At 48.2% G+C, this 25,737-nt stretch overlaps 9 protein-coding genes across 9 annotated transcripts; 4 read left to right on the top strand and 5 right to left on the bottom strand.

The window, feature by feature from the left end:
• Positions 1-675: 675 nt before the first annotated feature.
• N7458_000603 (uncharacterized protein) lies at positions 676-927 on the bottom strand (the record flags this gene model as incomplete). The annotated part of the gene is made up of 1 exon (XM_056903997.1): positions 676-927. The coding sequence occupies one exon, from the start codon at positions 925-927 to the stop codon at positions 676-678; it is 252 nt and encodes an 83-aa protein (XP_056771764.1).
• Positions 928-1,688: 761 nt separating this feature from the next.
• N7458_000602 (uncharacterized protein) lies at positions 1,689-2,885 on the top strand (the record flags this gene model as incomplete). Its single annotated transcript, XM_056903996.1, has 1 exon — positions 1,689-2,885. One exon carries the CDS (start codon positions 1,689-1,691, stop codon positions 2,883-2,885), a length of 1,197 nt encoding a protein of 398 aa, XP_056771763.1.
• Positions 2,886-3,096: 211 nt separating this feature from the next.
• N7458_000601 (uncharacterized protein) lies at positions 3,097-3,616 on the top strand (the record flags this gene model as incomplete). The annotated part of the gene is given in 4 exon segments (XM_056903995.1): positions 3,097-3,128; positions 3,215-3,254; positions 3,266-3,475; positions 3,509-3,616. The coding sequence occupies 4 exon segments, from the start codon at positions 3,097-3,099 to the stop codon at positions 3,614-3,616; spliced, it is 390 nt and encodes a 129-aa protein (XP_056771762.1).
• Positions 3,617-3,691: 75 nt separating this feature from the next.
• Positions 3,692-4,140, top strand: N7458_000600 (uncharacterized protein; the record flags this gene model as incomplete). Its single annotated transcript, XM_056903994.1, has 2 exons — positions 3,692-3,725; positions 3,770-4,140. 2 exons carry the CDS (start codon positions 3,692-3,694, stop codon positions 4,138-4,140), a joined length of 405 nt encoding a protein of 134 aa, XP_056771761.1.
• Positions 4,141-5,619: 1,479 nt separating this feature from the next.
• Positions 5,620-6,675, top strand: N7458_000599 (uncharacterized protein; the record flags this gene model as incomplete). Its single annotated transcript, XM_056903993.1, has 1 exon — positions 5,620-6,675. The coding sequence occupies one exon, from the start codon at positions 5,620-5,622 to the stop codon at positions 6,673-6,675; it is 1,056 nt and encodes a 351-aa protein (XP_056771760.1).
• Positions 6,676-7,824: 1,149 nt separating this feature from the next.
• On the bottom strand, positions 7,825-9,490 carry N7458_000598 (DUF2841 domain-containing protein; the record flags this gene model as incomplete). Its single annotated transcript, XM_056903992.1, has 4 exons — positions 7,825-8,405; positions 8,456-8,641; positions 8,697-9,239; positions 9,292-9,490. 4 exons carry the CDS (start codon positions 9,488-9,490, stop codon positions 7,825-7,827), a joined length of 1,509 nt encoding a protein of 502 aa, XP_056771759.1.
• Positions 9,491-18,606: 9,116 nt separating this feature from the next.
• On the bottom strand, positions 18,607-20,266 carry N7458_000597 (WD40 repeat domain-containing protein; the record flags this gene model as incomplete). The annotated part of the gene is made up of 4 exons (XM_056903991.1): positions 18,607-18,736; positions 19,622-19,857; positions 20,008-20,183; positions 20,251-20,266. The coding sequence occupies 4 exons, from the start codon at positions 20,264-20,266 to the stop codon at positions 18,607-18,609; spliced, it is 558 nt and encodes a 185-aa protein (XP_056771758.1).
• A 614-nt stretch (positions 20,267-20,880) lies between these two features.
• N7458_000596 (uncharacterized protein) lies at positions 20,881-22,107 on the bottom strand (the record flags this gene model as incomplete). The annotated part of the gene is made up of 5 exons (XM_056903990.1): positions 20,881-21,253; positions 21,492-21,788; positions 21,854-21,920; positions 21,978-22,021; positions 22,100-22,107. 5 exons carry the CDS (start codon positions 22,105-22,107, stop codon positions 20,881-20,883), a joined length of 789 nt encoding a protein of 262 aa, XP_056771757.1.
• A 2,459-nt stretch (positions 22,108-24,566) lies between these two features.
• On the bottom strand, positions 24,567-25,376 carry N7458_000595 (uncharacterized protein; the record flags this gene model as incomplete). Its single annotated transcript, XM_056903989.1, has 2 exons — positions 24,567-25,091; positions 25,344-25,376. The coding sequence occupies 2 exons, from the start codon at positions 25,374-25,376 to the stop codon at positions 24,567-24,569; spliced, it is 558 nt and encodes a 185-aa protein (XP_056771756.1).
• Between the last annotated feature and the right edge of the window lie 361 nt (positions 25,377-25,737).

Below are 25,737 nucleotides of genomic sequence, written 5' to 3'. Positions count from 1 at the left end.
CATATACCAGTTATTGATATTTGGCTAGCACGGAGATCTGGCCGGCTCTTTTGCGATGGGAAGCCAGGGTACCAAGGGGCTTCCTGTCGTAAAAGGTCTGGAGAGATCTCCGTGCTAGATATATGCCGATGACTGGGACGCATAGGAGTATTCAGATACTATTCCAACAATACTAACCACCAGATGCCATCATAAAGAGGCTTTCCAGACCTTCTCGAGAGGGATGCATGGTACCAAAGGCGTCCCCCTCATCAAGGTCTGAAAAACCTCTTTACCAGGGCATGTGCCAGCAACTATCGCTGCAAGGGTATACAAACAACCCCCGGGAATGCGACCTAAAGAAACAATTAGCATTTACAAATGAATACAGTACACCCTGGGAACAGGGCGTAGCATTTCCCGTACCTACCTGAGGATATTTACTCGAGCGTCGGCATGACACGCAGATGAATAATGAGGAGACGTATGACCATAATATCCTTATTACTGTCGAGGTAGACAGCGCCAATAATGGCTTCGATGGTAGTTGCCATCAGCCGCCTAGGGACAACGCCCTGGGCCGAAGGGTTCAGATGGATGTAGACATCCAAGCCCAGGGAAAAGCCTCCCCCAGGTTTTCATTCGTGGCCCGAGTATTCTGTGCATTCGTCATGTCACCTTTGATCTCGTTAACACTCAGACAAGGAATGAAAAAAGAATTAAATATTGAAGGCCCTCACGAATGGAGGCTTCGTCTTCATAACCAAACTCATAAAGAACGAGCCTCAGGGCGGCATCCCCGATCAGCGCAAGCCGCTTATTGCCCTGGCTGGCCATGGTGGCCCCGGCAGCTTCCAGGGCCTTCACAAGAAGAGATTTATCATGAAACGCATAGTTGATAATGACTTCCACGGCGCGGATGCGTTCGGCTGTCGTAAATGGGGACATGATGGTGGATCGGTGGTAGATCAGGACCTGAAAAGAGGAGGATAAAAGATGAAAGAGGGCTGAAAAAAAGATGGGACTAGAAGGAAGTGAATGCTGGCTGGGGAAACAAAAGGTTGGTGCTGGACCCCCTCTCTCTTTATGGTACATATCTTTGGCCTCGCTTTTCCAATTCAGCCTCACACTGTGATTTCAGCTGCATGGGATAACCACGTCGACATGCAGCGCCACACATCCTTGTAAATCGATAGGCCGAGAGATCTCAAAAATTTTGCAAAGCGCGTCCATGCAGCTACGCAAACGATGCTGGAATTCACGTTACACCCGATCGAAGCTTTGGAGATCTACGTCAGCTTGCCTGGGTACTGGCTGTCAGCAGACGCCTAGAGCGAATCGAAACGGCAGTAGCAAGCGGGATGCATGGGCACCCAAAGAAAAACCTTGCTTAGCCTACGGCGTTAGTTCTCTACCCATACGAGACAATACAGGGGCTATTTTTATACGGTTATTTACAACGGTATTAGAATACCGCCAAGCACGGAGCCAGGGGCAGCCTAACTATAATACGTATAGTACGATGCAAGATAAAGTTCCAGAACAAATTAAAGAGAAAGAAGCGAGTGAAGCTAATTTCGAGCAGCCCTGTACTGTATATCGAGGTTGCACAAAGTTGCGGATTTCGAGCGGCCCTGTAAGAGATATCACAGACTCGGTGTGGTACAGCGTGAAGCGACAAATAAGCGTGAGCGACGCGAGAAACAAAAATGGCGGGACGGGCCGAGACGCGAACCCCTGAGCCGCCCGACCGCGACGAACACGAAGATTCACCTCCACGATTGGTGAGGCCGAGACGCACCACAAGACAACCGAACAACTACGCTCGAGAGCAAGAGATCCACACCAAGCAGAGAAATACGCGCACCCAGCTGAGGAAGAAACGCCAAGGCAAACCGGTAGCCCAACATGACGCGTTATCTTCGGACGACTCCTCGACGGAGAGCGAGGACCTGAACGCTACCAATCTCTTGAAAGAGCTCGTTAAACTTAGGAAGGAGATTAGACGACGCGATGATGTGCATCAGAAAGAACTGCAGAAAATCAAAGAAGAATTCAGTGCCGCCCTTGCAGAAGTTCGACTGGAGCTACAGACCCTGACAGATGGACTTCCGACACCGCAAGCCCTCTCCGAGCTATGCTCCCAGAACGGCCATAATAAGGTCCTTCGCGAAATTCACTCTCTGCGCATGGCAATCAGCCCGTCAGACCCCGCCTCAGGATCCCCGTCCTATGCAGATGTCGCCCGTACTCCCCCAACGGGTTATCCGAGCAACATACGGGTCCTCTTATCGTCGAACACGACACCGACCACTCTCACTGACACGTTATACTGCACGATAGATACCTCGAAGATGGTAGACAACGGAAATGAAAGGATGTCCGCAGGCTCTATCCGCGCGGCGGTTGAAACAGAAATTCGGACGATAGAAAACTACATATATTGGCGCTATCGCGCCGTCACGGTAGATCCAAAGAACACAAACCGGATCAGAATTGCCTGCCGGGATAAAGCCGAATACCGGCTGCTCAAAGAAGTAGCGGAGGCCAAAATTAGGGCGGGAGCCCGGGTGCTTCGTGACGAACTTTACCCGATCAAAGTTGACAGTATAAACAAGACCGTAGTTCTAGACGAGAAGGGTGAGATTCGAGCCGAAGCCACAGCGGTGTTTAGCGAGGAGAATAAGACCACCGTTGCCAAGATCGCATGGCTTAGCAGAAAGAAAAACGCAAAGGCCTATAGTTCTATGGTTGTTTACCTAACTAAGAGCACTAACGCGCGGAGGCTCCTAGCCGACGGGTTCTTTTATGCTAGAGGAGAATCCGGCGTGACTAGCGCCTTTGAATACCGACCCCGACCGACGCAATGTTATAACTACCAGGAGATTGGACATAAGGCATTCTAGTGCAAGAACGCCCAGAAGTGTGCAAGATGTGCCGCGGAGAGCCACTGCTATAGTAGCTGCGACTAAACAGTTCCAAAGTACATTCCGTGCGGAGGCCCGCATGAATCATACAGCAAAAACTGTCGGAAGCTCTATCTATCACGTCATGAATAAAACTCTCCGAATAATCTAACTAAATGTGAGGAAGCAGGGCACAGTACACGAGAGCTTAATGAATGATAAAGATACTCAGAATGCGGTAGCGTTAGCGATTCAGGAAGCCTAAGCGAGGAGGATTCAAGGCCGGCTCTTGACCACCTCGATAGGACATCATAAATAGACAAAGATAGTTCCCTCTACCTGGAGGGGAAGGCAGGTAGGCAATTCGAAGTATGCTCTAGGTGAACAAAGCGGTGGAGGCGGAGCAAGTGCCGATAGAGTCCCCCGATCTCACGGCAGCGGTCATTAGGCTTCCCGAGCGACTGATTTTCATAGTATCAGTTTACGTTGAAGGAGGCAATGCCTCAGCTCTAGACGACGCATACAATCACTTACGCAACGCGATCACAAAGGTACGGCGAGACACGGGCGCGGTGGTGGAGGTTTTGATCGTGGGAGACTTTAACCGACATAATCAACTCTAGGGAGGAGACAATGTGTCTTTGGAGAGACAAGGCGAAGCGGATCTAATCATCGACCTCATGAATGAATTTGCTCTCAGCAATCTACTCAAACGAGGCACAAAGACATAGCACGGCGGAGGGCAGAGTGGCGACTGCGAGTCGACTATCGACCTCGTCCTGGCCTCGGAAAACCTAACAGACGCCATGGTCAAGTGTGCTATACTCGGGATAGAGCACGGTTCGGATCACTGCGCTATTAAGACCGTATTCGATGCCCTATAGTCGCCCCTAAAGCATCAGGAACGACTCCGGCTGAAAAACGCTCTATAGAGAGAGATCAATACCAGAATTGCGAACATCCTGGCCGCCACTCCATTGGAGGGCACGGTATAGTAGAAAACCGATCGACTTATATCGGCTGTCTCAGCAGCGGTGCATGCCATAACACCGAAGGCCAAACCGTCACTACACGCAAAGCGATAGTAGACAGACGACTTGACACAGCTCCGTTAAATATACACATATTAGAGAAATCACGCCCGCTCCGAGCGACGGGCGGGGCGAAAGGTACCACGCCTGGAAGAGGCTGCCGAGGCTGCAGCGAAACAATATCACGATGCTATCTAGCAACAAAAGAAAAGGCACTGGAATAAATTCCTTGTAGACAACGATAATATATAGAAAGCCGCTAAATACCTAAAGTCGGGAGATGACGTAGCGTTTGGGAAGGTCCCGTAGCTCCTGAGAGCAGATGGAACGACCACCACTGATCACAAGGAGCAAGCAGAAGAATTACTGACTATATTCTTCCCGTCTCTGCCGGATATTATTAACGATGAAGGGACGAGATCACGATAGAGGAGGTAGAGCAGCAACTGTTGGCGGCGAAGTCTTGGAAAGCGCCTGGTGAAGACGGCCTGCCGGTAATAGTCTGGAAGATGACGTGGCCCACGGTCAAGCATAGGGTTCTTGATCTATTCTAAGCCTCGCTGGACGGAGGCACGTTACCAAGGTAGTAGAGATACGCGAAGATTATACCGCTCGAAAAGCCGAATAAAGAAAATTACAGTATTGCCAAAGCATAGAGACCAATTTCACTCCTCGCAACGCTAGGCAAGATACTGGAATTAGTAGTTGCAGAAAGAATCTCACACGCGGTGGAGACGTACGGCTTGCTCCCGACTAGCTACTTCGGAGCCCGAAAGCAGCGGTCCGCGGAGCAAGCACTCGTGCTTCTTCAAGAGCAAATCTATACGGCTTAGCGCGGCCGACGGGTATTGAGCTTGATCAGCTTCGATGTCAAAGGAGCCTATAATAGAGTGTGCAAAGAACGATTACCTCAGAGGATAAAAGCGCGAGGTATACCGGAGGATCTGCTCCGGTGGGTTGAGGCGTTCTGCTTGGAACGAACAGCGACCATTCAAATCAATAGGCAATTATCTAAGGTCCAAAGCCTGCCCAAGGCTGGACTGCCACAGGGCTCGCCGCTATCCCCGATCCTATTCCTCTTCTTCAACGCAGACCTCGTTCAACGACAGATCGACAGCCAGGGAGGAGCAATCGCGTTCGTGGACGATTTTACCGCATAGGTGACCGGATCAACTGCGCAGAGTAATCAGGAAGGTATTGAAGCAATTATCAATAAAGCACTCGACTAGGAGAAAATGAGCGGAACGACCTTTAAGGCAGACAAAACAGCCATCATACACTTCGCTCCCAAGGTTCACAAAACGGACCAGGGTCCTTTCACTATCAAGGGATAGACCGTTGTACCTAGAGACTATATCAAGATCTTGGGCGTTCTCATAGACACGAGACTCAAGTACAAGGAACATATCGCGAGGGCAGCGTCTAAAGGCCTAGAGGCAGCGATAGAGCTTCGGCGACTTCGCGGCCTAACGCCAGTAACCGCACGGCAGCTATTCACATCGACGGTGGCCCCGGTAGTAGACTACGCCTCTAGCGTCTAGATGCACGCTTGCAAGGATAAGGCCAGCGGACCGATCAATCGAGTCTAAAGGGTGGGAGCGCAAGCAATTGTAGGGATATTCCTCATAGTTGCGACCAGCATTGCGGAGGCAGAGGCTCACATTGCCGCTATACAAAACCGTTTTTGGAGACGGGCAGTGAAAATGTGGACGGACATTCACACCCTGCCAAACACCTATCCGCTCCGCCGGAGTACAGCATGGATCAAGAAATTTAGGAGATACCACCGTTTACCGCTATACCAGGTAGCGGACGCGCTGAAAAGCATTGAGATAGAGATACTGGAAACTATCAATCCGTTTACATTAGCACTATGGGAGACACGCATGCAGACCGATGTTGAAGCAATGCCGGACTCACAGTCAGTACCGGGCGGATTAATACAAGTCGCGGTCAGCAGCTCGGCACGGAACGGGCTCGTAGGATTTAGGGTAGCGATCGAGAAACAGCTACCTCGGTATCGAAAACTGAAACTAAAGACCTTTTTCGTGACACTAGGCGCAAGATCAGAGCAAAATCTATTCTCCGCGGAGCTAGCAGCAATAGCACATACATTGAACATGCTAATGGGACTGAAAGATTACAGGATCATACTGCTCACGAGCAACAAAGCGGCGGCTCTCACGATAAGGAACCCTCGACAACAGTCAGGCCAGGAGTTCGTCTGCCAAATATACCAGTTAATGAGAAGACTACAGAGAAACGGAAACCACATCAATATTCTTTGGGTCCCTACCAGCAAAGACAATAAACTGCTAGGTCTGGCTAAAGAGCAGGCCAGAACCGCGACCCAGAAGGATGCTGCCCTACAAGAATCGGTCCCCAGGATGAAGTCGACAACACTGAATATCGCTCGGTCCCAAGCAGTTGCCAGCAATGACTTGCCAGAGAACGTAGGGAGACATTCCAAACGAGTGGATGCAGCACTTCCAGGGAAACACACGCTACAGTTGTATGATCGATTATCGTGGAAAGAAGCGAGCGTGCTGGCCCAACTCCGGACTGGCATGGCCAGACTCAATGGCTATCTCTATCGGATCAACGTTGCAGAGACGGATCAGTGTGCATGTGGACAAGCAAGAGAGACCGTGGAACACTTCCTCTTTGATATAAATATTACTGCAAGGAAACAGCAAGTCTTCAAGCCTGCCGGCCCCGGTTGTGGCCATGCCGTCCGTCATATAGTGGCGTTGTTCTGATGTGCATCACGGCATCTAACGCAGTTTGCTCGAGTTGTTGTTGGACCGGGAGTAGATGAGATTCGACGTCTACTGCTGCACTGGCCGTGTAAGGCTACTAGGTTCCCAGGAGCAATGTCCTTGGGTGGAACTGCTTAGCCCAAAAGTGATGGTGATTGCCCAGAAAGAGATTCTGATACGGGCGCTCAAAGGTGAGAAAAGTAGACTTTGCCCTTGCACTCTGAACAATTCTACTCTAGCGGACGATTACTCAGTGCAAGATATTCAGTTTCCGAGACTAGTACTTCTGCAGGATGCCCAGAAGATTGTGGAGCCAGTAGACGAAGGATTTCCAGGAGCATGTAGTCTAACCGGCCCTTACGGAGTTAGAAGACCTCCTTATCAACACCCCAATCCGGGCGCATTTCAAAGAGGGCCCCAGAACAATCCTTGAAGCCGGCGGTGGTCTGGGGAACGCGTGCAGTTTCATCTCAATACTGACCTAATGGGCAACTACGACCAACGCACTTATCTATCCCAGAAGGTATCTCCCGCGGAATCACTAGAGTATCCGATGATCACAATCACGACCACCACATAAATACTTAGTTATGATGATATTTCTAATCTCAAGATTTGATTCCTCACCGGCAGCAGTAATCTTGGATCAATCGGTTTAATAAAAGCCAAAAATTGTAAGAACTAGAAGGCGCCTTCGAACAGAGGTTAAACACTTGTTAGCAAGGCAATAGTTCTCATTTCTATTAGGCTTTGATAATTCAGGTGAAGTTTATACAAAATTCAAGGCTTGTTGTAGGAAAAGTGCTACCGGAGGCAGATGTTATTGCCAGGAAGCTAATCAAAGATCAACTGGTGTATTCAACGAAAGTATCGAAACTGGGGAAAGAAGAAAGAAGGAAACTATTTACTGGGCGATATTGATATATCTCACGATAAGCGCGGTCGCCGCTCATCGCGTTTGCCACGTTTGTTGCCATCTTTCTTCCACAAACTCCCAAGTCCAATTCCGCATCCGCCAATCGCATCGTCACAGCAGACGGGTTGCTTGCATGCGAAAGTGGCAGCAGCTCCACCTTCAAGAAGGTCATACTTGGATGCTTATAGAGAATCTGTACCATGTTGTGGTTTATGGGTAGGCCGAAGGCGAGATTAGGGTGAGCAAAGAGACGAAGCGTCGAAATATGATGGGAACGCACACGACGGATCAGTAGGCTCTCCATATAGCTCTGTAACAGGCTGCGGTGCGGTCGGGATGCCCTGATTTTGGAAATTCTGAAGCTTCTCGTTTGGTTCTGGCATAAATAGATGGGAGCTCACTAATATAGGTGAGTTGCACCCTGTTGTATTAAGGCTGGTCGTGGTAGGCGGTTCTGTCTCCACGCACTGGCGCTTCCGCCTTATAACTTGTTCCGACATCCATGATGATGCGCCAGAGTCAATAACGGGGTGTATTGGAAAGCCTTGGCTAAGATACGAATTCTGATTATGGGAGGGTGGCCAAGGGTTGCCCGGGGACAAGTTCGGGGGTAGATTGCAAGTCGTAAAGGCAGGTTGGGGTGCGTTAATTCCCCGGATAGGGCGTATGGCCGTGTTTTCCGTGGGTTGTATCTGTTTGTGGCCGGATATCTCTTCAATTGTGGTCCTTTTTCTGCTGCCTCCCCCTTGACTGACAGGGGTCTCCAATGCGACGGGAAGGTTCGCTGCCACAATTGACACCATGGTGTTCACGTCTATAGCAACTAAGCTTTATGTCTGTATGCAGTATTACGGGCATATATACCGTTGGTCCCCTCTAGAAACTTCTCTTCCTCTTCCCTAACCTGGTAGATCTCATCGAGTATTTCTAATCGGTTGGCTGGGGAGATTTGGCGACGGATAGACTGGTCGGCTTCTTTGAGTCTGCGGGCGGTAATTCCATGGCTGGTCTGGAGCTGGCAAAGAATGTGGACTAGGAGCCTAATGCGTTCTTTTGTTTCAATCAGCGGTCTTTCAGAAAGTAAATAAAAGTAATGCTCCCTTACCGGCCTTTAGGAGATGATCAGGCTCGCGGTGATTCACTCCAGACGGCCACCATGGTGGCTTGGTCCCATCGGGCTCTAACTGTTGAGTCCTACCTGCAACAATCTTCCGTCCATTATAGGGGTAGTGAACTTGCTTGCGTGGCTCAACAAGCTTGACGTAAGCCTTTGCCAGGACTCGACAATTTATCTGCTGTAGATTTTGGAAGGCCTTCTCATAGTACTGACGAAGGAAGTATTTATCTCTAATCGAGATTAATGTTTTCTGCTGGCTATTCATATTGAGTTTCTGGCTCCAGGCCTTCGGCCTAGGTTGTTGTTTGGTAACTTGCCTAGACCAGCGATGCCGGATCTCTTGCTGGGCAGCTTGATGCTGTGGCCACACTGCTGGCTGGATTAAATTCACTGGCGGCACAGGGACACTATGGTATCCTTCAGCTCTCAGGACCTCCGCGGTATTAGGAGCACGGTTTAAGTGTGGGTTGATACGGATCTGTCCACTGGGTGGCATTCTGGTTGATGCTAGTGTTATGGTTCCCTGCTTGGCTATTTAAGATTAACCCCCTGGACTGGATTTGACGGAGTATGTAAGACTTACCTAGGGAATGTGATACTACAGCCTCATTTGACCACACCACAGCTCGCAGAAAGGCATCTGTGACCCCTAGGGACAGAATTGTCTCGCGGCTATTAGCGATGGACTTGGAAGCTTCGTGGCGCAGGTTGCCGGCCCAGTCTATGTAGATGAGGGCAAAATGTGGATAATCCAGCTTATCCTGCTCGTTCTGCATCCGCATCGTTGGGGACGCCTATATATAGTTAGTGTTTCTCTTTCTCTTCTAAATCTCTCGGCTAGGGCACAGAGGAACAATACCATAAAGACAGGCTCACCGACTAAGTTCTGAACTCCAGTTTTGCCGCCTTATTGTCCGGGCTGCAGGTTCTCCAGCAATAGAGAGGAAGAGGATAAAAACGGGTTATAGCCAAGGGGAATGTCCGATGGATTGAGGAGTACACAACAGCATTAAGTGGGCAGGAGGAAAATGTGGTCGCTACCAGTGTCCCGCTGAGAGGAAGGCACGCCTGGGATTTGGGAATTTATAGACGATCTCCTCAATCTCCAGCCGCCCACATTTTGGTGTGCCATATAGGTAGACAAGTAGATAGTGTGGAGAAACGCAACTCCAAGGCAGGAGGGCTACGTAAGAGGTAGGAAGGAAAAAGTACGGACAGCCGCCCAGTGATACAGTTATGATCCTCCCTAAAGCGTGGGCCGCTAGGCCCACGCTCTGTATTGAAACCGTTTCCCTACGATTTTCCTGAACATTATCCTATCGTAACTATGTCTTACTGCGAGAGTTCTGCATAACGGATAGACCTTCTCTCTACAGCGCTAAGATTTCACGAGGTCGATGGCTGTCAGTGTGATTCTGCCCTCCGTACAAGCCGTGTGTTTCTGTTTGCTACAAGATCGGCTTGGAGCGTGCAGGGCAACTGGAATCCTTTGGTACTTTTATGTGTAATGAGCTAATCATACAAAGTATACCGAAGGAGGGATATAGCGCTATAGGAAACAGGAGAACGCTATAGGCACTGGTAACGATCCTTATTGGAAGCTGACCACTAGCCTATCGGTAAATTAGATGGTAGTTCGAGATAGCTACAGGAACCAAATGCTGTTCTATCCCTGAAGCAAGGTTCACCGGAGCAGATAACGACTATGTCCTATGTCAGGCCTTGGAATGCAGATCAGTGCCAGCTGTCTGTACCAGAAGCAGGGACCATCTGTCTCATATGCACTGTCTAGTTTCCTATGATCTTCTGATTGCTGCTTTTAGCTCTGTGCATTCGTATACAGGTCAGGCGCCCAGACTATCCCAGCGTAGTTTAACTGCGAACCATCCAGGTTAGGGTTTGACATTAAGGATGTCAATCCACTACGTAGGCTCTGTTCTCAGACCAGGGGTTCTCGCAATTGGGATAGATCCACACGAGGCTTGAGCAGTCGCAGCGTAGAAAGCGCTGGACTGCTTCAGCCGGACGGACCAAGTTCAGTCGAAACTTGACGGAATTGGGAATTGAACAATTTGACATTAGCGAGATCCGGGGTCCTGGGTCCTAGCCATCGTGTTGAGAACTGAACTACGCGTCTTATTGCTTTCCTCACCTGTAACTTGATAATGAGTGAATATGAATGTTGAGCTGCCGTTGCACTTGCTGAGGATCAGTTAATTGATCCACTGGCGTGCTGCACGGGCCAAATCTGGGACTCGGCAACCCGCCGAGAGTAACCTTGGAGAAACTCAACGCCATCAATGACTAACATGGCGATCGATCTGTAGTTCGTCCTGTACTTACCCTCTAAGCTCCCCACAAAAACCACAGGCCGTAGAATACCGCCGAGGTTTTTCCGCAACGGGTTTGCGCGGCAAACTCAATAGTCGTTTCAGAGCCTCTTAATTATTCATCGCTTAACCGTTGCACTAATGGTCTCAGATGACCCAGTGTGCTGGAATACCTTTAGTTAGTCGCTGTCGTTGGATTTTTCGGAGTCCCTGTTGCACCGAACGAGAGCTACCTGGTCAATCCTATACCATAAGAGAGAACTCTGATCAAAGTTCACCTACTAGGGTTCTCTAGGCTGCAAGTTATTCAGCCGTTCAGCCTCACTTAGGAAGTGTCTAAGGGTATTAGTTACCCTAGTCCAAGGCAACTAATGTACGCTTGGGCCTAAGCGGAAATCCATCGTCGTTCTGAAGCTCTGTAACTGGCTGAAGGGGCTGCTGTCATTCCACCTTAGTACTACCACTTTTGACAGCCCAGGTCCGTAGTCCGTTTGCGCAAGGAAAGGATCTCCCACCTGCGTTCCTGGAAACCGAGAAAAACGGCATCTTTCTAAAGTGACCTGGTAGCGTCAGGGGCGTCAGGGTGAAGCTTCTCGCTCGTTGTGCGCTCCCTTGGCAAGCTGCGCGTTGCATGTTCCAGATAACATCCGGTTAAGACCGACCCACCTCCTCTCTGTTTTAGTCTTTTAGTCTTTTTTTGGATATCATATAATCGCGGCATGAGAGCCTTGCCCAGGATTACGCTTCGTTTCTTTCGATCTGTCGCCCTGTTTTATCGTCCAGCTCGCTGTTACATACGTTTTCCCTTGTATCTTTCTAGGGCTATTCCAGATCGCATCGCAAGTCGATAGGCACCAATTAGCCCTTAATGCTCACAATGTCTTATGTAATAACAGCTTCGTTCGGAATTCGAAATCGCCATTAGCTGCCCAGATTATGGACAGACACATGGATTCTACCGTTGTTCGGAGAGGCTGCTAGTTTTCCCCGGCGGGGTTACGAAGGTACTGTAGATTACGTGTATTATTTTATGTCTTTGAACAATGCTGCGATGTCGTGATCTTCTACTAGGAAGAAGAACCGAACTTGACTGGTAAATGATATTACCAAGCTATGCTTCTTTCTCTTTTTCTTTCTCCTTTCTCTTTTCTTTTTGCTTTCTCCGATCTGACAAATACCTAGATCGGGACCGTAGCTCTTCATCCATCTCCAGTTTTTTCCTTTACGATTAACCCCTACCGTAATCCACGGGTGAGCTATTCCACGGGCGATCTGATCACCCCAAAACACCATAGTAAATGCGATTTCTCCGGTCGCTATGTATCAGCAACGAGAAGTTAGTTCAGCATGGTTTTTGGTAGGATGGTCTTTCTTAGCTTAAGAAATAGCATAACTTAACTGAGATATAGAGTAAATGGTTATTTACTTGTGTTACCAAAAAATACGTCCCTATCGAGTTATGCAGTATATATATCCACATTGAAACGCCTCAAAATACTTAGTATGACATATTTAGCACTAGAATATCCTGAGAAGATATACCAAGCCTCGACTATTGAAATATGAAGGTATAAAATCGCATTTACTATAGTGTTTTGGGGTGATCAGTTCACCCGTGGATTACGTTAGTCTACTCACACTGTGGGAAGCCTTCCAATCCTTGCTCGCCGCGGCGGACCAACAATTCATCAAGTTCCTGCATTGCAGCGAGCAATCATAGGGACTAAATTCTGCGTAAAGCGAACGAAGTGAGTGACAGGCAGTATTAGGGTCACTTGCTCCGCAGTGGGCCCAGCAAGAGGCGCGTAGTACGTCATGCTACGGCTGAGAAACTGTGAGAGTGCGATTAGGTCTCACCTATGGGAAGGAGGTTTTTCAGTCCTAATCCCTCAGTTTTGTGGGATTTTCATAAAACTTGCCTTTTTAGGCCTAGTAATGTACATAATTTTGAACTTTTCTCTGTCTTGGCAGGAAAGATTTTACTAGGAATTTCTTGGCGGGAATTGGTGAGGTCTGAGTTTACCGCAGCTGTCCGCCGTAATATTCCCACCCACTGCAGCAAGGTTGGCAGAAAAGATTAATACCGCATACGCACAGAAATTCTTGTTATCATTGTGGTCTCGGGACTTGCACCGTTCGTCGATTGCCGGCGTCTCTCACTTTCTTCTCCCCGACGACCTCTAGCTATTCTGCTTTTAAGTTGACTCGGTATCTCGATCTCACCTACGAAACAAATGATGTCCCCTCGATCCAACGCCACCGAGAACCACCCCACCTACTCATCACCCATCGGGCCTATGTCCCTACTTCAATCAGAAAGGCTCCGTCGCATTAGCCCAATCGGGCTAAGCTATGGTCCATTTTGGGATAAGGGACCATCGTGCTATTCGTCCTTTAGCAGGTAGTGGGTAGGATGGTTAGACGGTTGCTTCCAGACCAAAATATACTCGGCATGCTTGCTTTTCTCGGCCTCGAGCCCCGGATCATTTCTCCCTTGCCCGCCATGTGGAGCCGCTGTCTGCCACGCCGTTAGCCCCGGACAACCTCCGGGTGGGACGGGATCAACGCTAGATCCTGGTACTGTGTAGCTGCATATTTGGTGCGACAGATCGCCACCTTTATGATACTTGATGAGCGGAATGGGCAAGAGATAAAAGAGGGGGTGAGGAGAGGGGGGTGAGGAGAGGGGGAGAGATGGGGCTGAGCGAGTGAGGTGGAGTGTTTATCGGACTTAGGGCGCAGAGGGAGACCGGGGCATCTTCCCATTGGACCGGTCATAATGGGACTAACTGTTAATCCCATTGAGCGAGTCAAATATAATACTCCCTTGGAACTTCCAGTGGGAATTGGGAATTTCTATGGGACTGAAAAGTTACAAACATCAGACAATGCGCAAATTTATGGCTATCCGAATCTTATATAAAATTTAGTCTTGGTGGGAGTAATGGGAATTTCAACTGGGCGGGACTAGGTACCTTTGGATTTTTATGGGAGAAAGGGAATGGGAAATGGGACCAAAATATTTAGTCCTATGGCGGTTGCAGCGGTCTACGCACTGGTAGGGCTCAATACCCAAGTAACCGAGGGTCTAGGTCCTAGGGTCTTTAACGATAATTAGCTTGATTAGCGTCAAAAATCGCAGGCCGACTTTGTTAAGCTTAAGTTGGGTAATGCTCCGTTGTGGGCCTTAGGGTTCCCAAAAAGCGGTCCCTTGGCCAAACCGCACCCCGGAATATGCGGCGTTACAGCCTGGGCCCAATTCTCCTGTAGGTGGTGGTGAGTCTACGCGAAAATACTTTCTTCATAATAGTTAATAGTCCCGTGTCCTTGATTTGGGAATTACGGCTGTTATGGCTGGCTGATGCAAAAAATTCGCATCAGTGCCTTCTGTCCAAAGTCGCGGAAATTCATGGGCAAGGTCTTTGAGAACGCCGAAATGGTTGCTGTTCAACAAGGATGAATGGCGAGTCAGTGGCACATGGCTAGGGCTAGGACCCACGACTGTCCACGAAATGATCGGCTACACTCCGTGTTCCTGCAAGCGCGACGTAGTCCTGAACAATGTCCATTTTCGCAAGAAGTGGAACCTCGTGTTTTACAGCAAAGTCATAAAGGTGGACGCCCAGCACTAGCTAACGCCCACCCACACCACAACCGTTGAAATTGACCATTTCCAGTCGGAATGCAATACAGTAATTATTTACGTAATGATATTGCACCCGACATAGTCGATTTGTGACTTAAATACTCCTTTTTATATGAACCTCCAAGTTTATGGGCGTCATAGTCATCCCTTAGTAGAGGACTAGCCGTCTATTGAAAATCCGATCTAGGGAATTGGTCATTCAGAATAGGGAGTGTCGGCCGCACTACATCCCTACACTCTATCACTTCAATAACATCAGAATCGGCACGTGCCTCGACAGTTGCCTGAGACCAAGACGAGCCTGCTAGCAAAATCCGAAGACGAAACCGTCCGACTTTATGAATAGCGATGCCCTTGAAAACACCCATACGTTGGTCGGGATCATTCATATGACTTTCCAAAGAAGATGTCAAGGAGCCATGAAGGCCGTCCACATATTTGTGATCTCGAGAATCCCTTAAAGAAATATTAAGTGCAAAGGATGTATCATGGCGCATTTTCTCTGGGCTAGAAAATGACACTTTGATAAATATGGTAATAGGCTCTCCTAACCAAATCCGTGACGGAGGACCACTAATGATAGAAATATTAGGATTGCAAGAGAGGCTTCTTGGCGCTTCTTCCGCGAGTTTGGCCATGGCGTTTCCACTTGACGTGTTAAAAGGGAGATGTATCACAAATGTTTGAATTGTCATGGTCAAAAGTCATTCTACCACTTTATATATTTCTATCACTAGTACGGTGGGGCATTCGAAGATTGTGAATGATTCGACGGTAAGAACCTAGGTCTTAAGGCGTCCAATAACTCACACTTTGTGATCAGCAAATCCGCGTACTGAAGGTAATATTTGTGCCTTTTGCTCAGGTACAAGGCAACCAGCTTAGTATGCTTCCAGCATTGGATGTATCGAGTAATTTGGTAAAAAGGCGACTACCGTGATGATTAGCGCCAGAACTTCGGGGTTTCATTTTCCATATTGATCTTGTCTAGGGCTCTGCGTACCGCAAAAGACACCACTATGGCTACAAGGAGGGGTTTACAGGCTCTCTTTACGCGGTTTATGCATTGTCCAGTCCCTATTGTTGCCCTTCTGTTTAGGTAAAGTCGTGCCGTAGGACACCATCTCTGCGGAACCTTAACCGCAGCAGTATCATCCGGCCGAGATGATTTCTCTTTTGAGCTAAATTTCAGGCGTTCTCCGAGATTATTGTCCTATCCGAGCCTATTGCTTATGACAGAATGTTAACGAGAGATAGTACCCGCCCTGACTAGACACATAAAACCAGGCTCTCTCCCTACCATGTAGCCATGAGCTACATCAGCAGCGTGGCAGATCTAACCTGAGCTTTCACTACTCTAAGTTTTAGTAGCGCTTGCGTGGAAAAGCCTCCCAGGAACATTTTGTCTAACTCAAAAATGGCTGTCGATCACTTAGAGTTTGAATAGTGTCGTAGAACCGTAAGAATGTAACACTAAAGCTCTAGTAGAGGTGTTTGATTGGTCCGTAATACGATCAATATCCGAGCGCCCTTCCTGTGAGCAATGTTGGCGTTCTTGTTAAAGTTGGACGCCGATGAGATAGGACGGCCGAGACGTCATAATCAATAGTTTACCCGTATCGCTGTTACCGGTTAAAAAAGGAGAGCCACAAACGTGAAGCGAAGGACACGGATTGGGTTTGAAAGCCATTAGCTTGATGTAAGGGAAACAGATACCTTAGTGCTTATTACCTCCACGCAGGTCGAGATACGAGGCGTGGCTAGACCGTATTTATCTTCTAATAATAAATGTCGAATCTCAGAATGGCCGTACACACTAGTACTAGAAAGCTCTCACAGAACTGAATGTATTGGAACTGTCTGAAGACAAGATTGAGCGTAAACAGCATGTTGGCCTAGCGCTAATTGAATCGATATCGCTACAGCCCTTCACAGAGAAGGCAACATGGGAACAGACAAGTGATGGCAATAACAGATATGAATGGGTACTCGGTGAAATATACTAAGACAAACCTTGTAAACCAGGTAAGACGAGAGACCTATGAAGACTAGCCCACAAGAAAGAGCGAAAGCAAATACGAGACGTGTCGGAATGCAGCAGGATAAGTGGAGACCAGAAGGAGGGGATTTTGATACTCCGAAGCCTTAATATTAGTCATCGGCTAGAAGACTCTAACAATGTAGACCTATTGTGATTTGTATGGTTGAACCATTTGTCCCACTTTGGTCGTTTCCGTTAAGACGAAAAAGTACGTACTCTAGAATCCAGCCAACGACTAATGAAAGGGAGACTTGGCGTGAGAGTTAGCTGTGTGTTTCGCTATGTTGTTTGGAGCGTTAGAAATCAGCGCCACGCAGGCCTGCGGTTAGTAATCCCCTTTTATTCCGTTCCTCCGTTTCGCGGCATGATGCTGTGTGCATCTTACAAGCAATACGTCTAACAGGAGGAGATAGTCGACTTGCCCCTAGCTGCTATTACCATACTATGGAGTTCCAGTTTCGAGATGAAAATAGGACAAAAAATGGATGCAAACTGGACTGCCTTTGCTTATGTCCGTGACTAGGTGGATAGAAGCACTCCAAATGCGACCATGGCAAAAGTCATAAAAATAGTGGGCGTTTAGTCGGTGTCCTATCTCGGAAAACTCAGTGTTTGCCCTAGGAGAATCGCACTGATATGGTCCAATTTTTAGGGTCAATTGCCAGCTGTTTGTACACGAACCGCCGTCTTCCCCAGATCAGAGATTACGAGACTTATGCCTCTAGTCTGATCTGGTGGATATAATACACCGATTCTCCACGAACAACGGATCTGGTTTCTAAAAATGAGAGTGCTGCCCGTGACCAAGCAGCTGAACTCCAGATTATGTCTGAGTCTCTCTACCATTTATGTCAATTGACGCTGCACTCCAGCTTAGTTCCAGCACTGTCTACATTTCCCAACAACTCACAAATTCCCTGTGATCTTATGCAAAGCAGCGCTAAAGCCATCGTTGACGATGCTAATACCTTCACCGACATACTGCATCAATACTTGCATCTTAACTCGGATTTATCGAAAGTGGCACCCCTCGTCGGTTACACGGCGTCAATAGCCGCGCTCTTGAACGCATCATGTCTTCTATGTTGGTTGAAGGCCTGGTCTGCCTTGTGACGCGGGGAAACTGTGTCGAGATAGATCGATTAGTTTTGAGCGATCTGATTGGCGTGAGACTGAGGGGTATGAAAGCAGGCACCGCAGCACCAGCACTTTTCCCTTCTCTATTCTCTACAAGCTTAGTATTCGCTGCGGAATGCACTCTTTTCTCAAAGACTAGGCTCTTGTCACACGCCTCATTATTTTTCAGGTTATTTCCTAGCCAGATCTTCTTCCTTGGACCGTCGATCGCAATTTTTATAGTAATGTTTGATAGATTTGTCTCCACTAGGTTATTTGAACCAGATAGCCAACTTGGAGCCTCATGCCATCAAGAAGGACTATGGGCATCAGTAGACCTCGAATGGAATCCCCGTAGAGTGTGGAATGCTCCATCTTTACACATTCTCTATACGAAGGACCGTATCAAGCTATCTGGCTTTCCGCATCAACCGCTTCTTTCCCCATGTGATGCAGTCAGATTCTCGAATCAATATTTTTGCAGCTAATATCCGTTCTTGAGGCCCCGGCGAGGTTAAGGTCATAATGAATTTGCTGGGGGTTCAAGTGCCCAATTACTCGTATGATGCATGAAAGGCAATATTTACACGTTAAATGTATTCTCAGAACGCTTCACAGTACGCTTCTCAGTACATTTTGACCCAGATCAAGAGGGACCGCAAGTTTTCTGACTATAGCGGTCGTCATTCTTACGGATTGAACACGTCTGAGATCTCGTCACATATAATTTCCAGTAAGAAGAGTCAGCACTGCAGAATTCAGTGCTCACAAACTCCTGTCAAACATGGCAGATCCCTTTGTATCGAAGGATGATGCTTCCAGCGTGTATAGCCGGTCGCCTGAATCGCCAAAATTGTCCTCGTTGGAGGAAGTGCCACCTCCTTTCAGATTCAGCCTTCCTGAGATCAACACGCTTGATCACCAACTTGCAATATCTTCCGGAACAAGTATGGCCTTGGAAACTACGCGATCTAGGCTGCAGCGGTCCAAAAGCAAGCACAGAATGTCATTACAGTACATGCAGAGAAGTGCAAAACCAGCTTCACCATTCTGCACTTATCTCTTTGGTTCTAGGCCCACCGCTAAGACTCTAGCCTGAAAAATGGGTGCTGTTTAGTGGGGTGTGTTACAGGCCAGACAAAGAGATGAGGTTCAATTCGGTGCCATTCAACGAAGAAACTAAATCTAGAGAGAAGAAGAGGAAAGGTTCTATCTGCTGGGACAAGATCCCTTTTGTTTACATGCGAAAGGAATCTCCCGCCAAACGATCCTTGACCAGTTGATTGACCGATCCTCCAGTTCATCCTGAATCGTCACAGGGTGTGAGGTGTACCTTTTTTTTCCGCCAGCCTGGAACCTTCCAAATCTAGTCGCGGACTCAGCCTTGTTACCGAGGCAACCAGAACGTAACTAACATACTGTATGGGATCTAGAACCTCTTGGAAATTGTGGCAGATTCTACTAGCACTAGATGGCGATAAATTGACTCTCTCCCAAGCCCTTCTTTTGCAAAGAGACTACTGAATAGAGTAAGGAATGAAAATGGAAATCATGGACGCCTATTAACTATAGACGAAATGGTAGAAATGAAACCCGCCCTGATGAGTGTCCTAGGACAAGTAAATCCCCATGAATTGCAGAACAGCTTGGCCGAAAGTCAGTCGGCCGAAAGTCAGGAGGAAGCCATAATACATTCTTGCCGCTCACGTTTATCCACTGTCCTTGCTGAACGAAGATCGCCAGATTTCTATAGATCAAATTAGAAGCATGATGTACATACCTCGACGGAACATCGAAGGTGCCTTGGTCGGTGATTAGATATGAACCATCTTGAGTGAATTCGATTTCGAAGACAGCTCCCTGAGTGTTCAAGGTCTCTTGCAGGCCGCCCGTCGCTGTATCCCAGAGCCGCACAGTCCTATCACTGGAGCCGGACGCCAGGAGCCGGCCGTCGGGTGAGAAGGCCACCGAGTTAACCGAGCCTGAGTGGCCTTCGAGAATCAGCTGCAGGTCGCCCTAGGCCGTGTCCTAGAGGCGCACGGTTGTATCACTAGAGCCGGACGCTAGCAGCTGGCCGTTAGGCGAGAATGCTACCGACTAAATTGTGCCCGAATGGCCCTCGAGAGTCTGCTGTAGGCTGCCCTTCGCCGTGTCCTAGAGCCATACTGTCTCATCGCTAGAGCCGGACGCCAGGAGCCGGCCGTCGGGTGAGAAGGCTACTGACCAAGCCGAGTCCAAGTGGCCCTTGAGAGTCTGCTGCAGGCTGCCCGTCGCCGCGTCCCAGAGCCGCACGATACCATCGTCAGAGCCGGACACCAGTAGCCGGCCGTCGGGCGAGAAGGCTACCGAGTAAATAATTTGTGAGTGACTCTCCAGAGTTTATAGCTCTGCACTCCATCCTTCTTTAACTTGTGGAAACTGGCATATCCAACTAGGAAGGTCTGCCTTGAACTCTGTACGAACTATCGACGTTCGAGGTGCAAATACTAATCCTGCACAATAGATCTAAAGTGGTGCTTCCTCGCTTATCTGGCGATTTTTCAGAATAAAGCGCTTTGCATCAGATAGAAAATCAGACAGTGCGGAATTGCTATCGCCCTATATTTGTTAGCAATGGTCACAAATAGCTATGTCCTATATTACTCACTGATATATATCTATAAAGGAGATCAAGCAGACCGACCACGTCCGATAAGAAACCCAGGAGACTCATCACCTCTACCCAGTACAGAAAATGCTTCTAGAGGAATAGCCGCATATCTTCTATCTAGGAGGATACGGCTTGACTCTTTTCGATATGGTATATCCAGTAGCGACAAGAGTATTGTAGCTCAGGTGGTAGATATTAGCGGATATATTAAGCGTCGATGTCTATCTTACTTGTTTGCTTTCTTCCCTAATATATGCCTTGCTTTCATTTAGACTTCATTTAATTGTCTTCCCCCTCACTAGCAAGCTACTTTCACAAAAAAACCCCTGTTAGTTATCTTTCTCGGAACATGTACTCGAAACCGAACGTACCACGTCATTCTGCCAGTATTAGAGCATGCGGCTTAAGTCATATGGGTTATCCAACACTTGTGCATCGGAGTCGAGGTATCCATTGAATAACTTCCACTCCGACTTGTCATCTGGACCTTCGCTCTCATTCGGGGCCAGAGTAGTAATAAGGTCGTAATACTCATATCGATCCATGCCATCAGGAATTTTGGCCTGATAAGCAGCGGATCCGGCTTGGCGTAGCAGAGACTCAAAATCTGCGGGAAGTTTCTCTTTGCTCTCGTCATACAAGCCGTCGCGCTTCTCAGCCCACTTCCCATGGGTGACTTTCCACTCTAGCACAAGTCGTTTTACTCCGCCAGGCACGAGATAGTTACCGTCCAAAATTCCTCCAACGTTCACGCCTCGGAACCTTCCAAGTGTTCCTTGTTAGATGTTCAAGGCGGTCAAGGAAATCTAATCGAGAGAAATCAGCGATTTTCTCGAAGCAGACTATATGGTATAATGCTAAAGGAAAGCAGCGTTAGAAGTTCCGTGAACTTAGCTGAGGATAAGGGTTTGCGTACATGTATTAGGTCTTCCCCAGGACCCCTGGTCCATTCACGGATGTATAGCGAGGCGCAGGTCACTCGGTTGGATCATTCGATCACAATTCGGAAGTCGGCATTTTGCACCGCTTGTTGCGCGTAGAATGCGCGAGAGACTCGATGAAAAATAATGACGGAACGGTATGTGCCACACGAGATGGGTGTCGACTTAGTGTGGTTTCGAGGCCTAGATGTCGAATGAGGCGCTTTTTCTCCAGTGATACGGCATCGTCTCGCCCAGGATGGGCCAGTGCTTCTTCACTTGAGGATAATTGATTTATCGCGAGCACATCAAGCTCAACGTCTTCTATATCCTCGTGAGATTTTAAACGAGCCACGAGGTGTTCGGGGAATTCAGCACTGTAAACACCATAGTGAATCAGTCCTTTGATATGTATGCGTTACTCTGAAAACTTTGCACTTACCAAAAGCTATTGAAACTCTCAAATTCCTCTAGAATGTCCCCTCCGTTTCCGCTGACAAATTCTGATCCTGCAAAAAAGATAGTTAGTTGGTAATTTTTAGAGTCTGCTCGATTGGAAGACGTACTACTGATTAACGTTTTCAGGCGGAATGCCTTCGTAGCATTCAACCTATTGGTAAATCAAATAGAGTAAATGAATGAGCTGAAAAGACACCGTTACAAAGGTACACAGCTAGTTACAAGATACCTAGGCATGTGGTTAATGTCAACGTAGAACTTGTGTCTGCTTGGGAAGGGTGCATGTCTCAAAGGTGGAGTAAGTGGAGATAGTGCAACCCTTAAATAGCCTACGGTAGAATAGGTTTCGCTGCGGCCCGCCCCTAGGTCAGACTTCAGCCACAGTTAGGGTCTGCAGGGGAGTCTTTGACAAACGAATAGGAGGCCACTGCGGTAGTGACTCACATCACTCTCGATCGTGGCCCACTTCAGAAGGCAATGAGCCAATAGAGTGTCTCCTCACTCCGGTCCAGGTCCGCAGGTTGTCTTGTCTGAGCATGCAGCACCGAATAACTAACGAGAAGGCCACTGTGGTCGGTAGTGTATCACTACTGTGGTGATCCACTTCAGCAAGCACAGCCGACCAGTGAAATCACTCCTCACTGTGAGCCGGCTTGTGAAGGAATATCTTCTTGTCATAATGCCAAACTTATATTTTTTAGGTTTTAATACTAGTGGAGTATCAATACCTCCGGTATAGTATCGACCTCGGTGGTGTGTGGCGTTTGTATCAAAACTAATCGTTCGACTTCCATATTATCATTCAACTTACGACTCACCTTTCGTACTTGTTTCGTTTCAGAGCCACAGCGTGCGACAGCGCGCGTCACCAGTTATCTAGCCAAAGATAGTTTAGCGCAATCGGAGCGGGGCGCTGGGAAAGAAAGTGAGTGCGTCTGAGGGTAATCTGTTTTCGAAATCCTCTATAGGACAGCGGTGGAGGAGGCACCATTTGCGGACATTGTGCGTGTCGAGCAAGGGAAGATTACCCGCAGAACCGCTTGTTACAGTCGATTTCGAAAACAGGTTACCCTTTAGACACACCGACTTTGTTTCTCGGCCCGTATCCGAGTATACGCTAGTCTGTATAAGGAAAGGCTGTCAACAATCGTTTCCTACAGTGGCGCCGCAAAAGTCTGTGACTCCCTGGCTGACCGCCTTTTTCTGCCGTGGATTTTGCCACACAGAAACATCCAAAAATCATATTCAATAGCTAATATGAAGGTCTAGGCACTGGCAAAGCTCTTCTGCTAAGTTTAGGGTAATCGACAGTCAAGGTATTGCATACAACGCGATACACGTCTACGCGTTTAGGAGGCTGAGTAGGCTATAGTAGGAAGGCGGTGTTACTGGCGGTCAAGCGGGGGGTCACAGACTTTTGCGGCGCCACTGTAAGAATAGACCTCTTAAAAAACTAGAACGATGAAATAACGTAAAATACTGTATATTACACGTATTGTCTATACACTGCGACCTTGTTGCTCCTTTTTTCCACTCTCATTCCCACCCTAGCATCTATCCTTCCGGAAAGCGCTCTCATCTCCAAAATTGCTAGATTTATATGCACTCTATGGCACCGAGACTACCCTTCTCAAGGTTACGCTTTATTCGTGATATGATACAAGCCCAGTCACTAACCAGGTCTCAAATAGCCGAACCAGCTGAATGCAGTGAACAAACGATCAAAAATATTCGTAGGAACCTGGACCTGTTCGGAAGCGTCCATGCCCCTAAAAATCGTATCGGTTGGAGACGAAGCGTGACACCACTGATGCTAGAAGCGCTTTGCGATCATCTTCTCGAAAAGCCTGGGCTATACCTCGACGAGATAGCTATATTTCTATTAGATGAATTCTAGATGCTTGCAACAACCTCTAGTATTAGAAGAGCCCTCTGTCCAAAGGCTAGTCTAGAAAAAATTCTAAACAAAAGGCTAAAAAGCAGAGCGTGGAATTACGAGAGACATATCTTTCATAAGTTCTCCGACCACCTTGTTTATGTTAATAAATCTGGATATGATAAGCGGATTAGGTTCCGACGGAGAGGCTAGTCACCACTCGGTGTAGCACCAAAACAAGTAGCACAGTTCCACCGCGACGGGAGGTATCAAATTCTACCTACATACTCTCAAGATAGTATCGTGCTCTCTCGCGTCTTTCGTGGCTCAACGGATGCTTCCGTGTTTAAGGACTTCATCGATGAGCTGCTTCACCATTGTGGAAGATGGCCGGAGCCCAAGTCTGTCCTGGTCATGGATAATGCGTCATTCCACCACTCCGAGAGAATTTCACAGATGTGTGCCGATGCGGGAGTAAAACTGGTCTATTTGCCTCCATACTCGCCCGACCTGAATCCAATTGAAGAGTTTTTTTCAGAGCTGGAAGGATTCATAAGACGTAAGTAGAGCTACTACGCAGAAGATCCTGCTCAGGGATTCAAGTCCTTTCTAGAATGGTGTATTGATCAGGTTGGTGCGAGAGAAAACGTGCCAGGGGCCATTTTCGGCACTCGGGCCTCAGTGTTAAAGATTTACATGATTGACATAACCCTGACTGTACGTACGGTATAGTCCTAAGGAATCTGCGATAATAAATGTAAATGATGTCGTACACGGTCGTTTCGATAGGCTCTCGTGTTGGGGGATCACTCATACTGCCTTAACGCTTGCCGAGATTCGCCTCAAGGCCTAACGGTATAGACTTCCAGAATTTGAACCTAAACTCATATGTGAGCGATAGAGGCTCCATCTCCGCGCTCGTATCCGGATGCTTGTCCCCGAGAACTTCTCGTCGCAGCTCCAGCACCTTTATCTCTATTTCCTTGGCCTCTCTATATCGCTGTTGAGAAAAGTATGAAGACGCAAGATTGCCCATCGCCCGGATCGTATCTGGGTGTTTCTCTCCGAGAACCTCTCGTCGTAGCTCCAGCACCTTTACTCGGAGCTCCTCGGCCTCTTTGTCCCGGCCAAGCGAGGAGTATGAGGCCATAAGACTGCCTATCGCCCAGATAGTATCTGGGTGCTTTTCGCGATGAATCTCTCGTAGCATCTCCAGTACCTTGACCTGGATCTCCTCAGCCGCATTATACAAACCCTGTGCGAAGAGAACAGCTGTAAGTTCGGCTGTAGCAGCGGCGGTATCTGGATGATTTTTGCCAACTACCTCGCGCCTTCGTTCGAGGACCTAAGTTGCTGTTTCTGAGGCTTCCTTGTAAAGTCCTTGCTCCCGATACGTCCGAGCCAGTGAGCCGAGGGAAGGAAGAGTGTCAGGGTGTTTCCAGGCCCGTGTTTCCGATCGTAAATGTAGTGATCATTTATCCACAGACTCCTTTTCTCCTCAAATTCCTCGACCATGAAGATACTCGGACACGCGGGCAAGAAGTGAAGCTACGTCGACTTCCTTTCCGCAAAACTTGGCCCAGTCAACCACGCTCACCGCGTGTGACAAAATCTTCTCACATCGCTCCATATTGTGCCTGTCATAGCGCTTTTTTTATAGTCGGGGAAAAGACCCAAGATGATGCTGAAGACAGCAGCGGCAAAGTATCTATCATCCCCAGCTGTCCCTAAGTAAGCCTCGTGGAGGCCATGCCGCGTCGCCTCCTGGACTAGTTTGTGCATCTCAAACGCCCGCTCGGCTCCCGCCTTGCGGTAGCTGATGAATGAGAAATCCAAGGGTCTACGAACAATTCCGCAGTCTGTTCCATGTGGGGAGATGCACACTTACTGTCTTGTCCACCAAACGCAGCGGCTGCCAAAACGACTTCCTTTGGGATATTCAGATTGTCAAGATATGCAAGGATACACAAGGCTTCATGAGCGCTTTTGCT

This window comes from Penicillium daleae (genome assembly GCF_028827525.1).
Source record: "Penicillium daleae strain IBT 16125 chromosome Unknown utg000001l_segment0_segment0, whole genome shotgun sequence".
Classification (NCBI taxonomy): domain Eukaryota; kingdom Fungi; phylum Ascomycota; class Eurotiomycetes; order Eurotiales; family Aspergillaceae; genus Penicillium; species Penicillium daleae.
The sequence above is the reverse complement of the archived record's forward strand: the minus strand, read 5'-3'. Positions and strand labels throughout refer to the sequence as shown.